Source organism: Ceratotherium simum, chromosome 1 (assembly GCF_057802395.1).
Source record: "Ceratotherium simum simum isolate JZ-2026a chromosome 1, ASM5780239v1, whole genome shotgun sequence".
Classification (NCBI taxonomy): domain Eukaryota; kingdom Metazoa; phylum Chordata; class Mammalia; order Perissodactyla; family Rhinocerotidae; genus Ceratotherium; species Ceratotherium simum.
Genome location: NC_141900.1, coordinates 21540059 through 21556407, shown reverse-complemented (window position 1 = coordinate 21556407; position 16349 = coordinate 21540059). Strand labels below are relative to the sequence as shown.

Below are 16349 nucleotides of genomic sequence, written 5' to 3'. Positions count from 1 at the left end.
TGCTACCACGGGGACCTGTACACGTCCATCTCTGTTTGTAACAATCTGGCAGTCCTATAGAGGTTTTAGGCTCCACATGCCTCTACCACACCACTAAGCACTGTAAAAATGTTCTGTTTTCTCACTTTTTTGTCTTTCCAGAGTTAAAGTTAGCTCAGGACGAGCTGGGCACACAGCAAATATTCAGTGAAATCTTGTTCAGTGAATAACGGATACAAAGCACTACCAGCCCTTCCCTTGGATGCAGGACCCTGCCTGGGAAAACAGAGTTTGGAGGCATCTGTAAGATGATAGTTTGCAAGGGCATCATCTCAAATTTTTCTTCCTATCCCAGAGGAAATCTAAAGGGAATGGGTAAATGCCCCTCAGGCTACAACCATAAATTCCACAAGTTGAATCTAATGAATCAAGTGAAGATTGCAGCAGATCAATGCTTCAGCTCAGAAATGGATATGAGATCGTTCATTGGAACAGAAAAATGAAAAGTTCTAAGAATATTTTAGGACTCTTTTCAAGATGATTTAGCCGTCTATAACCTGATAAATTTCAGCTTGCAGAACTGCATTTTGAGAATGCTTTAAAACTCATTTAGTTAAGAGGGCCTGTATATTTATGTGTATATGCGTATGTGTGTATATACATACACACACACACACACATATATAGTATATATATATATATTAGAAGAGTTGGGAGAGCATTGCTGCATTGAGACAATAGAGTTTACTTGAGACACTCCTCAATAATTCAAGAAATTTCTGTATACATATTCTGAGGTACTTAGGATTCTTTTGGAAAATGCTTGTCATGTAATTGAAAATGTTACAAGAGCAATATATAAAATATCAAGGCAATATATTATTCTATTGTTGTATGTGCATAATTATGAAGATAATTCACCTTGAAGCCGTAAATGACGAAAGAATCCCCTAGAAAATTCCTATAATACATCTAAATCATCATGCCATGCAATGAACATTTAACATTTAAAGGACTTTCTGAGGAGTGACACTAAATCTGACTGACCATATTTAACCACATCGCAGTCATGTGTTGCTTAACAACGGGGATACATTCTGAGAAATGTGTCGTTAGGCAATTTTGTCATTGTGTGAACATCAGAGAGTGTACTTACACAAACCTAGATGGTATAGCGTATTACACACCTAGGCGATATGGTACTAATCATATGGGACCACCATCGTATATGCGGTCTGCGGTTGACTGAAACGCCATCATATGGTGCATGACTATATTAGTATAGATTTGGAGAATTCCACAATACAAAAAGAAATAAAAATGTTGAACTGTTGACATACAGTGTTTTTTTGTTTTTGTTTTTGTTTTTTGTGAGGAAGATCGGCCCTGAGCTAACATCTGCCAATCCTCCTCTTTTTGCAGAGGAAGACTGGCCGTGGGCTAACATCCATGCCCATCTTCCTCCACTTTATATGGGACGCCGCCTCAGCATGGCTTGCCAAGCGGTGCGTCGGTGTGTGCCCAGGATCCGAACCGGCGAACCCCAGGCCATCACAGCGGAGCTCGCGCACTTCACCGCTTGCGCCACCGGGCCAGCCCCAACACACAGTGTTTTTTATGACACACTCAATATAATTTCTGAACTGAGTATAAGTGCAATGGCTACTTGACTGCCGTTGCTATTTTGGTATTTGGTTATTGTGGGGCTCGCAAAGCTCAGATGAACACATACAATTATGACATCTCTGGAATTTGTGCATGTGCCCCAGTCTTGCCTTCACATCATCCACATAAACACAATGATGCTACTCCAACCATTCATAATGAGACACACAAAACCATTTCTGAAAAGTTCTGCCTACTATACTAAATTTACTGTACCCTATAACACCATACAGCTAATGGTTTGCCACTACATTGTTTCTTAGTCACCCTAATCCTTCTTAGTTCTCCAAATTTTTATTCTCAAAATGCAGTAAGCAAATTCCCCAATGAAGTTTCTAAGCAATAAATTATAATTTCTTTTACTAAATATTTTGTTTCATTCCCAAATAATGACATGCTAAAATTTCACTTTTGATTCTAAAACTGCCACTCAAAAAAGATTTCTAAGTGTATTTTTTAGTTATAAACTTGAGATCTCTCTCTCTCCAACTCCCTGATTCTGTCACTTTTCCAGTCTTCTAACCTAAGATTCAAAGCCAGGCTTTAAATAACACAAGCCACTCTCCAGGCCTGGTGGGCTGCATCCCTTTGGCGCGTGGGAAAACCAAGGGCCCTCGCTAAGTTATATGTTGGGGTCCAGTCCCAAGACCTTGGGCATGGTGCTTTTCTGAGTTTTGGGTCTCAGAGACCACACCCTGCTTTTCCTGATTAACTCTTTTTCTTGGCCCTGTTTCATCAGCTCCACTCTTCATGGTAGGGTACTATCAAAAAGTGAGGAAACAAAGAATCTACGCCAGCTCTACAGTACACTCTACTATTTACAAAAACACACCTTTGTTTTTCCTTTAAGGAAGGATAATTTAATTGGTGCTGGATCTCTCCTACCTTGAATAAAATTCCAATACTAGTAGGATCGTGAGGCATATATTTTAAAGTGGATTCTCTTGTGTTCTTTAATTGCTAAAAGATCATATCTGAAATTAATATTCATTGCTCTAGCAAAAAGTAAGAATAAATACTCAGAATACTGATAAACAGGAAACATGACTCAGCTTATTTTTTATATTAATAGCATAATGAATTTAAACATATTTGTTCTGGTTAAGAACCTCTAAGTTACTTGCCTGTCATGCTAGAATTTTAAAAATTTGGTTTTGTACCACCACAACTTTTAAAAAATGAACGTTGTTTTTTTCTGATTATAAAAGTATTACATGCTCACTCTAGAAAACTTAGAATACACTTGCCAATAGAACAAAGAAAACTCTCTCATGAAAACTCTCCCTCTATTTTGTCTTTGCTAATGCTTTCCTTATGACCACATATGGACTTCTAAATAGTCTGTAAATTGTTGTAGGTAATGCTATCCATGTGAGAAGAAAATAACCCAAACTGTAATCAGGCAGGTTCACATAATACCTACAGAGGCTGAAACGAGACACACTGATGAAAAAGTGACAACTACGTGACTTGAAGAAAATTGCTCTTAGGCACAATCAACCACAGTGGGCTCCTGGCTGTGAGAACACTGATTTGCAATTAGTATGGAAGGCTACTGAGGGAAACAGTCCTTTCGCTAATGGTGGATCTCCAAAGAGATGAGGGTGAAGGCGGGAGAGACTGGAGGATGCTGTCCCAGCCATCCTCATGTCACTGAGAAAGGCCAGGAGGAGGTTTCCATGTTATGGGACCAAGATCAATAAAGCTAGCCCCCGTCTAGAAGGCAATGTCTTTCTTTACCTAGAACATTCCCCTTGGAAACCTGTATATGTTATTTACTAATATATACCTTTGAAAATTAGCATAGAAAGTAATATAGACAGCAAAACTATAAACACTTGATCAAAAAGTACCTTATTTTAGTGAAGGCTTTGGGTACGAATTTTTAGCTCTAATACAAAAGCACTTAGATGAAATATTGCCAGATACAGTCATTTTTTTCATTATCCATGACTGAATTAAACATAGATTATTTATGTCAAACATGAAGCTGTAATTGGTTTCTCTCAGCCACCAATAATTATCTCTTTCACTACTAGTCAGTAAGAGCACAGGAAATTTAACAGATTTCAATGTTAATCTGAGCAAAACATAGCTAATAAGGTAATTCTGCTGTAACAGAAAAATCCAATGCATTCAAAATTCATATAAATCACTTTAAGATGTTGTGGATTAACTGTATTATTTTTAACTACCACTCCCTGCTGGAGAGATGTGAGAACAGAATGTAGCATTGAAAATTTTTTTTTTATTTCACTTTTTAAATGTTTTAAATTATTTACCGCCAAGTTAAGACTTACTCTTCTCTAAATCTAAAAGCGTTTGGCACTATAATCCTGATTGTACACTATGATTAAAACAAACATTTCCAAGTTAAATTGCTATAATTGCTAAAAACACTTACCAATGGAAAATTGGAGGACAGAGGCTGTTGTTGTATTGAGGCTTGTGGTAATCTAGAAAAAGGAATATATCAAAATAAGACAAGAGAGAAAGAGAACAGGAGAAAGAGGCAGAAGATGTCGGGAGGAGGGGAGTATGAAAAGAAGAGGAAAGAAAGGGGCCATTAACAGAGGTTCTATTTATCAAGTGGTTAGCTTATTTTTGTCAATGTGTCTGAACACACACATATATTTCGTGTTTCCCTGTGAGGAACAAAGCTGTGGGATCCTGACTTAGGCATTCATAGTACGTCCCCAGGGTCCTGTTGAAAATTGTCTTTAGTGTAATCTACCAGGTAATCTTGTGAGGGCACTTAATACAGTCCCTTCCACTCAACCCACCACCTCCCCTCCATCCTACATCAACAGATCTGGGGCCCAAAAGGAATGCTATAAAAAGGCTACCAAACAAAAATTGGGAGGTAAATTAACAGCAAATGAGGAGACTAAGATTTTTTTGAAAAGTACTTATAAGAGCTAAAGGGTGTAGGATTTCTTTGGGAGATGATGAAACTGTTCTAAAATTGACTGTGGTAATGTTTTCATAATTTTGTGAATAAACTAAAAATCTTGAATTGTACACTCTAAATGAATGAATTATAGAATATGTAGATTATTTCTCAATAAAACTGTTAAGACCTCAAAAAAAGTAATCAAATTACAGGCCTGAAATATCCTTCCAACATACTCTATTTCTTTCCCTTAGTTTCATGAAGAAGCACGCTTAAACAATTTTCCTGCTTCTGAAAGAGTAACGGTACCCTATTTAATTTTAAATAAATTCAAATTTTTAAAATTTTTATGTATTTATTCTTTGGAGCAATGACTTTGACCCATACCAGCACAAATGAGATGAGAATTAAGGCTCTGATTTTCAGTAACTCTCTTGTTGGGTTCCTGACCCTGTAAGCTAAAGTATAGGATGCCTGCTATGACTACACTCTATAGAAAAGAACGTGTATACCCATGTTTTCATCGTGGCAGAAGCAGTAGGCTGTCTTACTCTCCCTTCTTACACATCCTAATAATATCCTTAGACTTATCCCTGTATTTGTTAGCCCCCAAGTGATGGAGTCCACAACTGTGGAAGGGTCAAGAGATACCTAGTTCATGAATTGTCGTGGAAACTAGTGGACAATGAGCAAGCCTCTTGCTCTGCCAGAATTCAGCAGAGAGGTGAATATCAAAAGATCGCGTGTATGCTTTCCATTTCTACAACTTGATTTGGAAACATGACTGAACGTGTGATTTAAAATTCATGAAGAAGCAGGAAAGGTAACAGAGCAGAGAGCAAGAGAGACATTTTTGTTGTCCAGACATCAGTATAGGTATCAGCTCCTAATAGATTTTAACCACAGCAAAAATCACTGGTGTCAGAGGAAATTCTCTCTAAATTACCTTAAATCCTTCATTATCACAGATTATCTGCTAAAAGAAAATTGGCCCCCCATGCCCAGAACTCTGTTTCCTGGCCCCTTCCTGTCACCAGAGTCATCAGAGAAAAAAATGAACCAATAGAATTTTCTTGAAATAACTAGGATGCTAGCTCCTTTTCAAGACTGCTTTAAAAGAAATTTGCTTTTTTCAGAGCTTAGAGTAAGTTGAACTATTTGTCCTCATGGGTTTCTACTTGGATAATTTGATCTTAAAGCCCAAAGAGGCACATGGAAATTTTAAAATTTTTCATGTAAATTGAATGAACACTCTTCTCTTCTGATTTTACTAACTGAATAGATTCTTGGATGAATTATGAAACACTCCTGAATAGAAGTTCTTTGAAACCATGGTATTATATAAGTTTAAAGCACCCTGGCTATCGCTACTGCTAGCAGTAGCATTAAACATACTAGAGAATCTTAGATACTTATCCTGATGGTGTAATAAATGATGCTTGTGTCACTGTGATCAAGTTTCACATGTGCGACCTCTGCTAGTAAACAGTAAGTTGCTTTAAATACTGCCAGATTTCAAATTACATGTGCTAACTGACGGTGACCCTAGATTTTGAATAGTCATTGATTCTACATTTTTTCTTCACCAGAGAAGTTAAGGACTCCTGCGATGGTTGACTCTCATTTCTTTACCTTTAGACATTTAGTTTATTAGTAAAATTGTCAGCTACAAGAAAGAATAGGGAAGATGAAGAGAAAAAAAATAACAGAAAGCATTGCCTATAAAATCTATTCATTTATATTTACATTTGGGCATTATAAATTATTAATTATTCTTGAGTTCAAATATGTAATTTTAATCTGCAACATTATTAAGCCTTCATATCTGACATTCTGAAAACTAAAGAGTCTCTTAAAGGGTTTTTGATAAATAATATAACAACTACGAATGACTGACAGAGAACTTTTTTCCTACCAAATCTCAGTGCTCTTAAATTAGCAAACAGATTCCCAACTATGGAAAATTAGTATGATCACTAAACAAATCTGAACAATCACTGCAGGCTGATGCTGTTCATTCCGTACCTCTTCCCTGCAAACTTTTATTGGGTTTGATCCTGTTTTAAGCTCCAAATCACCCTTTTAACTAAAATGCATTTCTAAATATGTAAGAATAACTCAGTAAATATTGCTTTTTAAAAAAATGGAGTGTAACATAACTAATTTCATTTTAAGCTCTGAGAGAGCACATTTTCTCTTAAAGGAGTGGGAAAATGAATTCCTCTTTACTTTCATTTTAGACTAGGAAAATTAATAAAGTTAAGTGCCACCACCTGAAACATGGAAATAAACTTCACTGGGTTCAATAAAACGTGTGCGGACTGCACAGCACGGGAACAATGAAAACACAACACGTAGTGAGCCCAGGCAGAGCAGACACACCTCACTGACTCTGCTTTTATTGAAATGAAATGGCCATTTGACTAAACTCACAAAATGGAGATGCTTTTTTTGGCATTTTAAAAGATAAAGCGTTAGCCTACTAAGATTCTTTGTCTATGGCTGTTTCACAACTTCAGTTAAGATTTGGATTTATGAAAAATAAGAAGCATTTTTTAAAAAGTGATGTTCAGGGGCAGATAACTTTCATTGGTTCCTATGCACAACAGTTTTGACTGGATTCAGTTTTGAAGCACTACACAAATACTTGAATTTTAGTAAACATAATAGCATGGTAACTGACAACTGAATTCCTCACTTTTCATTCAATTAATGTCTTCTGTAAACACAACTTGCATACAATATATATTTTTGCTCCTGGGACACCAACACAGTATAAAAATTATTGAAAATTAGAAGTTGCTAGCCTGTAAACTGTGGGTGCCGTCCCTATCATTGTCAATGTATCTTCAGCCTATTCCCTTTGAATCTACAACACCATTCTTCTTAGGGAAATACTTGTGATGGGAATATTAATCTGCATATATTTTTTTCTTTCTTAGATGAAGATAATTATTTCGAAAATTTTCCTTTTTAGTTGAAAGGCTAATCTCACATTAATTATATAATATACTTCAAAACTAGCCTATTAGGTGTTTAAATTTTAATGCCAAATAAGCTGACATATAGTGAAACAATCAGGATTAAATATACATGGGATCAAATAAACTAAATACTTCAGTTTTTATGCTATAGAAATATGAAATTTGGCATTATATTCCTAGATATTTTTACTTTCTATTAGTCACTAGAAACAAAAAAGGACTTGCCAAGCATTTCCAGAAATATTACTGAGAACACTCTAAAATAGCCATTTATTCTAAGCTCAGTTAACTATGGCAGAAATTTAATTTTGTTTTAAGGTTTATAGACAATTGATTCAGTCATGGTACATTATTTAAAATGTACTAGCAAACCTATTTTTTCAAGAAGGACTTCACAACGAGAGTCACATTTATCTGCAGGAATATTATAACACCTTGTGAGACTTGAATTATGAGCACCTATTATGTTAATTTGCATCCAATTAATTCTGTTTGTGTTCTAATTTCAACTAAAAACTCTTCAATTTATCAATGTTCTGAAGCTTGTATCTTTAATAAATTAAATGTATCCATGGCCATGAAAGGGGTATTCAAGCAGCATAAAATAAGACCATGTTGTGAAAATTAATTAACTTGCACATTTTGATAACTAAATCTTCTTTTAATTGCCTAGCTAGTTTTTCCCCCTTTTTACTGTGGAAGCCACTCTTTCAGCCACTTGTAAAGTTAATGAATTTGAACATAATGTGTGACACAGGTGAAAAAACACAACCTGTTACTAAAAGCCCCATGATAAGGAAGATGTGGGAGAAAACAAGCAGCAGCACTGAAGGTCAAGTCAAACAACAGAGAAGCAAAGCAGCGTAATACCTGTTGCGAGAAGAACATCGGGGCAAAGAAATTGAGCCGGGGTATAACACAACAACTGTTTTTCTACCCCTTTTCAAGAATGTGAAATGAACGTAGTCTTTGCACCAGGAAGAAGTACCAAGTAACAACAAAAGGCTCATTAGCCACACGTTGACGGCTGATGTTTTCACTGCTTGCAATTTAGAATGCTCATGTTTCATTTTACATACCATCCAAAAACTTATCTTTGGCAAGCAAAGTCTAATCAGTCTAAACTAAAGGAAAATAACCTGCTCCTAAACATTTTGGCATAAACCAAAATTTTTAAAAAAACTGCTTAACTCAGTGTGTTCTTTCACTTAAAAAAAATTCATTCAAGTTTCTCTGTGGTCAGGAAAAAAGGTTAAAAATAACATGGTAAAACTGCTTATCTAACGTTTTTGGCTTGCAAGGAGAAAAAAAGTTTAAAAGTAAAGCTTTAGCTAAGAACTTATAGAGTCACAAATTATTTAGATATGTTATATATAATAGATGTGTGTCAACATACATCATATGTCACACGTCATACTCACATTTTTAAAAAGCCATCTAATCATAATGGTGCACCATGTTTAATGAGATCCGCTGATGCTGCCAATTTTATTACTGAATTCTTTATTTTTACATTTGAAAATAAACCATAAAATCACTGCTCCCAATTTTCAGATATGTGTAATAGGACTCATAAATAATACTGTAAATTTTTATCTGAACTGTAAGAGCATAAGAGAACCTTTTGTTGGCAAAGAGCTCAGTGAAGACAATGTATTTGGAATAATGTACATAAATAGCATATACTTACCAATTCTCTTGGACCATACGGCTCACAGAAGGTGACAGCATTGCCATGCATAATTGCACCACACTGTTCTCCAGTCTCACAGTTGTTACACTGAACCCTGTGGGAACACAGAATACATCCTCAGTCTGTGTACTAAGTAGCACAAAGTGGTTTATTGCTCACTTAAGAAAAGATGTAATGGTTACTGTTATTCAGTTCAAACCAACATTTCGAGGTAGGTAATTGTATCTTGTATTGTGATATGTTAAGGAAACATGAAACCAGAAATACTTGAACTTAAACTCCAGTTCTTTCAGTTACTCGCAGTGGTAGGCAAGTTACTTAACCCACCAAAGTTTCCATTTTCTCACCTGTAAAATAAGGAAACTAATACCAACCTAAATCTCACATAGTTATCGTGAGGATTAAATGAGAGAGTGTACATAAAACAGAGTACAGAACCAATCCCATAGTAGGCACTTAACAATGGCAGATGGTATTGTTATCAATAATTGCATATAAAATGTGCTACGCCCAATACAAGGATGTTTGCAAATATTAAAGATAAGCAAAGTAATATACATTTATATAATGAACTAAAAACTTATCTCTGAAATCAAAAGATGTTTTCCAAAGTTTAAATCTTTTTCTTTTGAGGTATGACAACTGTAAATGTTTAAAATAACTGTTCTCAAATACATGTGCATGTCTACAAAATATACCATGCTAAAAATAATGGAATGAGATTATATTTATTGTACATATTAATATGAACTATACACAAATTCTAATTCAAGCAAATTTTGGATACTGAGTTAATATGTTAACCTGAAAGATAATTTAATTAGCTGCTTTATTATTATAAAATGAAATGGTAATAAAATTTTAGGACAGAATTTCAAAAATAAATTTATTCATGTCTTTAGTAGAAATTGAAGGTACGAATATTCTGGATTTGACTTAGCATGTTTACAGCAACATTTACAATGCTCTGCATTGTGACATTTCAACCTACAATCATTACATACCTAACATGCAGAAAGAAAGATCTATGTTTCCTCTGTTTGAACCTCAAACCACATGAGAGCTGTATTTCATGCAGAAAGGACATTTTCAAAAGACTTTCACATTCCAAGTGCCAAACACTCTGGAAAGGGCACTATGCCCTTTGTTTTGGAGATCATCGTATTATGCCCTTTCAGCTGTTTGCTAACTTCAGAGAAAGAGGGAGTAGAAACTCCCATTCAAGGAGAAAGAAGACAATAGTGTGAAGAGATACCAGATAGGCCATAAAGCCAAGAGGCAGAAGCACAATAAATAAGTAAAAACCCGACAAAGAGATGTATTTCCTATATGTGTATTGCACGGAATATATGATTGTTATTATTATAATCTCTTGAGCTGTGTTCCCGCACAAGGAGATCAACAATGTCAAGAACCTTTGATTTTTTTAGAATAAACAGAATAATTTCTGATATGGAATTTAAAATGCTAGTATTTCAAAGTATCACAAATCTCAGCAGGAGATTTAAATCTTCTCTTGATTACTGTGAAGCAAGATTCTAATAAACTGTCCTTGACATTAGAAGAGACATAGTAGTAGCTTCATAAGGGCAACAAACATGTCTCTTATTCACCATTTTACGCCTGGCATGTTGTATTGCATAAATACTTGTTGAATGAATGAATGAATATAAGACAACTCTGTAAATAGAACTCTTATTAAATCCTGTGGTCTAAAGCACTTAGAACAGTGCCTGGCACATACCTAGCACAATGTAAGTGTTAGCTGCTATTATTATTATTATTTTCATCATCATTATTATTATGGATTTCTACCATTTTCATCCAGAACTGGTATATTAGTTTTTCTTTTTCCCACAGAAACCCTAATATATGAACTTTTTACTACTGTTTTTCTATTCTTTAGACATTATTTTTTTCCAAGGAGTGTGATTGTGATAAAAGTACAGAGAAGTAGCACAAAAATTATAGTGGGGTTCTTACTTAGGATGAGGATTATTTGGTCTCCAAGTCATTGTGAAATGGCTTGAGAGAAACATCAATTTTGACAGAGAAAAATTAAAAGAACGTTCAACCCTCACAATGGCTATCTGCCATTTTCCTCTAGTGACTCTAAACTAAAAACATCATTGTTGACATGAAGTCTGTTTGAATTCCCGCAGCAATCATTCTATCTATAAATATTGATCAGGAGTCCCCAAATCAACCATATATCAGAAAAATATCATCTCCATAAAATATATGTATTACATGCCCCCTTCTCCCACAGTTTTGATTAAATAGGATTCAGGTGCAGCCTAGACATCTGTATAGTGTTTAAAGGTGACTCTAACATAGATGGCCTACAGACTGGCATTCGGGAACCGGTGATTAGACAACAGATGTTTGATGTGTTTGGAGAAAACTTACTTACTTCTATTTTGTGCAATAACATGAGTTAGAAAACCAGTAAACACAAGAAAAAAGCAAACAGATAGAGCTCTTCTCCCATTTGGCTCAACAATCCCTCTAGACCTTTCTCTTCTTCATTGCGCTTTATAGCTCCATAAACTTAAAATTTATAAAGGCAGTGGTACCCTGTTGAAACTTAAAGATTTAGAATGATCAGCTACTACTCACTGGGTTGGTGCTACTTGGAGGTAAAATGGCTTCACCAAGGATTGATGGAACAAATCTGTCAGCTTCCTGCCAAGGTCTTTTAAATGTCTTTTGCTTGAGTTTTTCACAGTCTGACTGAGTTTGTCAACATAATTTATTATAATTTAACCTGAACGCCCATCCCTCTGGGTGGTCAAACCCAATCCATTCTTAGCTGCCAATGGTGTTACTTATTCATTCATCATTCATTAATTCATTCTTGTAATTAACAGACTTGTATTGAGGACCTACAGGCACTGTGGTGAGCTTCAGTGGTACAAAGACCAATAAAACAGTGTCATTTTCTTCCAAGAGTTTACATTCCATAAGGACACGCAGAGAAACAAGCACATAATTACAATACAGGATGCCAGTGCAATGATAGCTATTTATTGCATTCTATTATGTGCCAGATACTCTGAAGTCTATTCAAATCTTTCAACCTCTCTATAAGATAGTTATCAGTGTCCTCATTTTCCTAATAAGAAAATTGAGCTTCAGAGAAGCTAAGCATTTGCTCAAATCACACAGCTGCGAAGTTGACAGAGTTGCAATTTGGATGCAGGGCTTGCAAATTCTAATACCTATCATATTTTCCATAGCTCCTCACTCCTTATAACAGGAGTATGCACTGGTTGTGATGGTACCAAACTCAGACTGAGGAAGCAAGGGAAGGCTCCCAAAGAAGGTGGTCCCAGAACCGGTCCTGAATGAGAAATAGGAGTTACTCAAGCAAGGAAAAAGGTGATAGTGTGACAGGGCACAAAGAATGTAGAGCTTATGACATAAGTACAATTGCTACTTCAGTGGGTTAGTATGGCTGGAACCATACTGGTACACGGAGAGGGGTGGGGCTGGAAAGTGGGAACAAGTTCACGGAAGGCCTCACGTGCCATTTACCAAGTGGTAGGTGCTGTACTAGGAGCTCTACATGCAATACCTCAATTAATTTATACAAAACCCTCTCCCTCTGTTTTCATCCCCATTTAGAGGATGCTAAAACTGAGATTTAGAGATATTAAATGATTGTCCAAGGTTACCCAGCTTATAAGTTATAGAACTGGGATTCAAACTCGCATTATTCTGTTTCCAAAGTCATGACACAAATCCAACTTTAAGGAAATTACTCTAGCAAATGATGGATTGGAGGCAGAAAAGGCAGGACTATTGATGTAACATGAGTAAAACATAATAGTGCCTTGAAATAAGGTGGAGATGGAGAAAGGTGGGCACACTCTGGAGTATCACTATGCAATAGAAATGTAATGTCAGCCACATACGTAATTTTCAACTTTCTAATGGATACATTAAAAAATAAAAAGGAACAGGTGAAATTAATTTTAATGTTTTATTTAATTCCAATATGTTCAATATATTTTAATATGCAATTAATATAAAATTATTAGTGACATAGTTTACATTCTTTTTTCATACTAAGTCTTCAAATTGTGGGGTATATTTTACACTTACAAAACATTTCAACTCAGACAAGCCACATTGTCAACTGCTCACCACATGTATCTGACTAGGGGCCACCATACTGGACACCACGGCTCTAGAGAATTACAGGGCTTGGAAACTTACTGCTCTCTGGTTATGGTGACAACTGGAGATGACCAGCTGACAATGAATATACGTATCTGACCTTTAGAGAAAGGAGATCGGCACTGACATGACAGTTTAGGATATGGCTGAAATCACAGAAGTGTATATTATTGGGGGTCGAGGGAGAGGGGAGGATATACAAAGTAAGAAGAGAAGAGGTCCAAGGATGGATCCCTGGGGAATGATCATATTGTCCTTAGTCTGGTTTCGGAAAGCTCTAACCATCATTGTGACCCTTTAGTGTGTATCAATCCGAGCCTATCCTGCTCACTTTTCCATGATTATTGGCAGTGTGTTCATTTCTATTCATGTTCCTAACAAACTGTGCTGCCCATCGTGACTTTCCTAATAGTGAATTTATAACATGACCTTCCTAATATTTTTCTATCATTAAAGCTAAGCATTGTACAACTACACATATGAATGCTATTATCATAAAGAACTAGATAAATCATAATTTCATGATGAACACAATGATCCTGATAGAGACCAGACAGTACAAAGGGCAACTAGTGGTCATGGATTCCCAGAAGAAAACAGTGATCTGTGTCAGAAAGACAAGGTGAGTTTTAAAAACCTATACATGTAAATAAACATCCCAATTCCAAGAAAAGTAATTTCTGGCTTACTCCAAAATTTAGAAGAATACCTAAGTGCTCTTAAAGTCCGATCCTCCTCTCTTTCTCAGAATGCCTCTGTGTCTAACAGTTTAACTTGGTTGAGTAGAGTTAGGTCCTCAACCCCAAGGGGTGCTCTCTGTGAAGAATACTAGTAGTCTGAAATCCTACTTTTCCCTTATGGAAAAGTTCTACGAATTCCTAAGAACTGGAGTTCAATTTGATGGATAATGAGCAGTCCAATTTTCTTCAGTCTCACAGCAAAAAAACAGGTGTTTGTTCCTAACATTTAAACTGTGGCCTCACAATTGAATTTTCTCAAGAAAATGATGGGCTTTGTAGACTTAGGTAGCATATTCTTCAGAGATTGGTGGGAAGAAGGAAGTTTTAAATAATTCCAGTTAAACAGACTCTTGTTTTTCAATTTAAAAAGGAATGTGACCTCCCAGGCTAAGAATTAGAAATGAATTGCTTCTCTGCCTAATAGTAAAAGTAATATTGAATATTTCTCTAATCTAAGAAATTTTTCCCCCTCTTTTTCTTTTTCCCAGTATGAAAAACAGAACATAAGAATCTGACAAATACTATGGCACATCATACAAATAGCCCACCTCAAAATATATTCTGCCATAAACAGTATGATCAAAAGACATTTTAAGGGAAAAGCTTGCTATCGCCCAAGACCATGCAACGCCTGAATTTATTAAGCCCTCTCCGAACCTATTTATCACACGCTTAGGTTCCACATGAAGCTTATCCATTACTAGAGTTCACAGGTCACCGCACATTTGAGTTAGAGGGCACCTGAAACATCACCGGGTCTCATCACCCCCTCATTTTACAAATGATGAAACAGGACTAGAGTTCAGGTTCCCCGAAGCCTTGTCCAATATTCTTCTCACTCCACTCTAACACAGCCAGTAGGAGAAAAGAACTCCAATTCTACAAAAACAAGGTGCATTTCTAAAAACGTCTGTCATCATTTTTACTGACAGTTTATTTATTTATTTATTTTTTATAATTTTATTTATTTTTTACCCCAAAGCCCCAGTAGATAGTTGTATGTCATAGCTGCACTTCCTTCTAGTTGCTGTATGTGGGACGCGGCCTCAGCATGGCCAGAGAAGCAGTGCGTCGGTGCGTGCCGGGATCCGAACCCGGGCCGCCAGCAGCGGAGCGCGCGCACTCAACCGCTAAGCCACAGGGCCGGCCCACTGACAGAGTATTTTTAAAAACTACAATGGCTTTTCTGAAAAGTTCCTTTTTTCATTTATAGGATAAAAGGGTTTTGTTTTGCTAATGAAAATGTAAAAAAGAAGAAAAATGTCATGGGATTCATAGAAAATTTTAAGAATGAATTCGCTGGACTGAAGTACATAATCAAATTCAATATTCCTTTGCTTATGTACAATTTTGGATAATTCATCACTATTTTATATAGACACTATTGCACTCTCATTTTTTTCACTAATGAAACATAGAAGAATCAATAAATATAAAGGCAGGTACTTGTTGACCAACACAAGTAGAGTCAAATCATAAACATAAAAGAAGAAGAGATGCTCTGAACCACAGTTTGTTTTTCACTATAACAAGTCCCTTGGCACTTTGAAACTTGTTATTTTGGTGTCAATTCTCTATCTTTGTTTTTCATTATTTAGGTGCCTATTTTTGTTGGGATAAAGAATTCTATGTGTATTTGTGCTGTGAAGAGTACACTTCTGAAGGTATAATTATGTTTTTAATCCTGATTTTAAAATTATTAGACTGGAAAACACGCCAAAGCAACCATTTAGTAGGCACAGAGGAAGCTGAAGTGAAATGTCCCCGGAGCCCAGGTCCCCACGTACTGTGGTGACTCACACAGGACACTCAGGAGGCAGGATGGAGGAGGAGGATTAATGAGAAAACTGAGCTCCTTTGCACAACCAGAGATTTATGAATGGTTGGTGGTGACATCATCCTGATAAGAATAAATAAATAATTGAAATATTATTTTCTCAAGAGCAGCCTAATTACACGGCTCATTCTTCTCAGATCAGAGTGAAATCACTCAGCCTTTAGCCAGGCATTCTGCCGAAACAAGTTAATCACCTGGAAACTCACTGACAATCAGTTATCATCAAATTTTCATTTCAGATACATGCCGTTTGTCCCCAAGACCAAGGACACTGTATTATCTATCCAAAATTTATTGCCTCTGAAGGAGTCAGTGTCTGGGACTCAGTCCCGGAAGAAGCAATCTGCCATTCTATAACTCAGATCTGTCTATTCAC

The 16349-nt window shown here is 36.1% G+C and overlaps 1 protein-coding gene across 3 annotated transcripts in view; it reads right to left on the bottom strand.

The window, feature by feature from the left end:
• Positions 1–16349, bottom strand: part of RELN (reelin) — a 490103-nt gene that overhangs the window by 220627 nt on the left and 253127 nt on the right. For all 3 annotated transcript variants that reach the window (XM_087441541.1, XM_004439311.3, XM_087441605.1), the window contains exons 7-8: positions 9212–9308; positions 4049–4100 (exon numbers count right to left, since the gene is read on the bottom strand). In XM_087441541.1, the coding sequence (XP_087297667.1) occupies positions 4049–4100; positions 9212–9308 (149 nt within the window). The remainder of the gene's footprint in view (positions 1–4048; positions 4101–9211; positions 9309–16349) is intronic.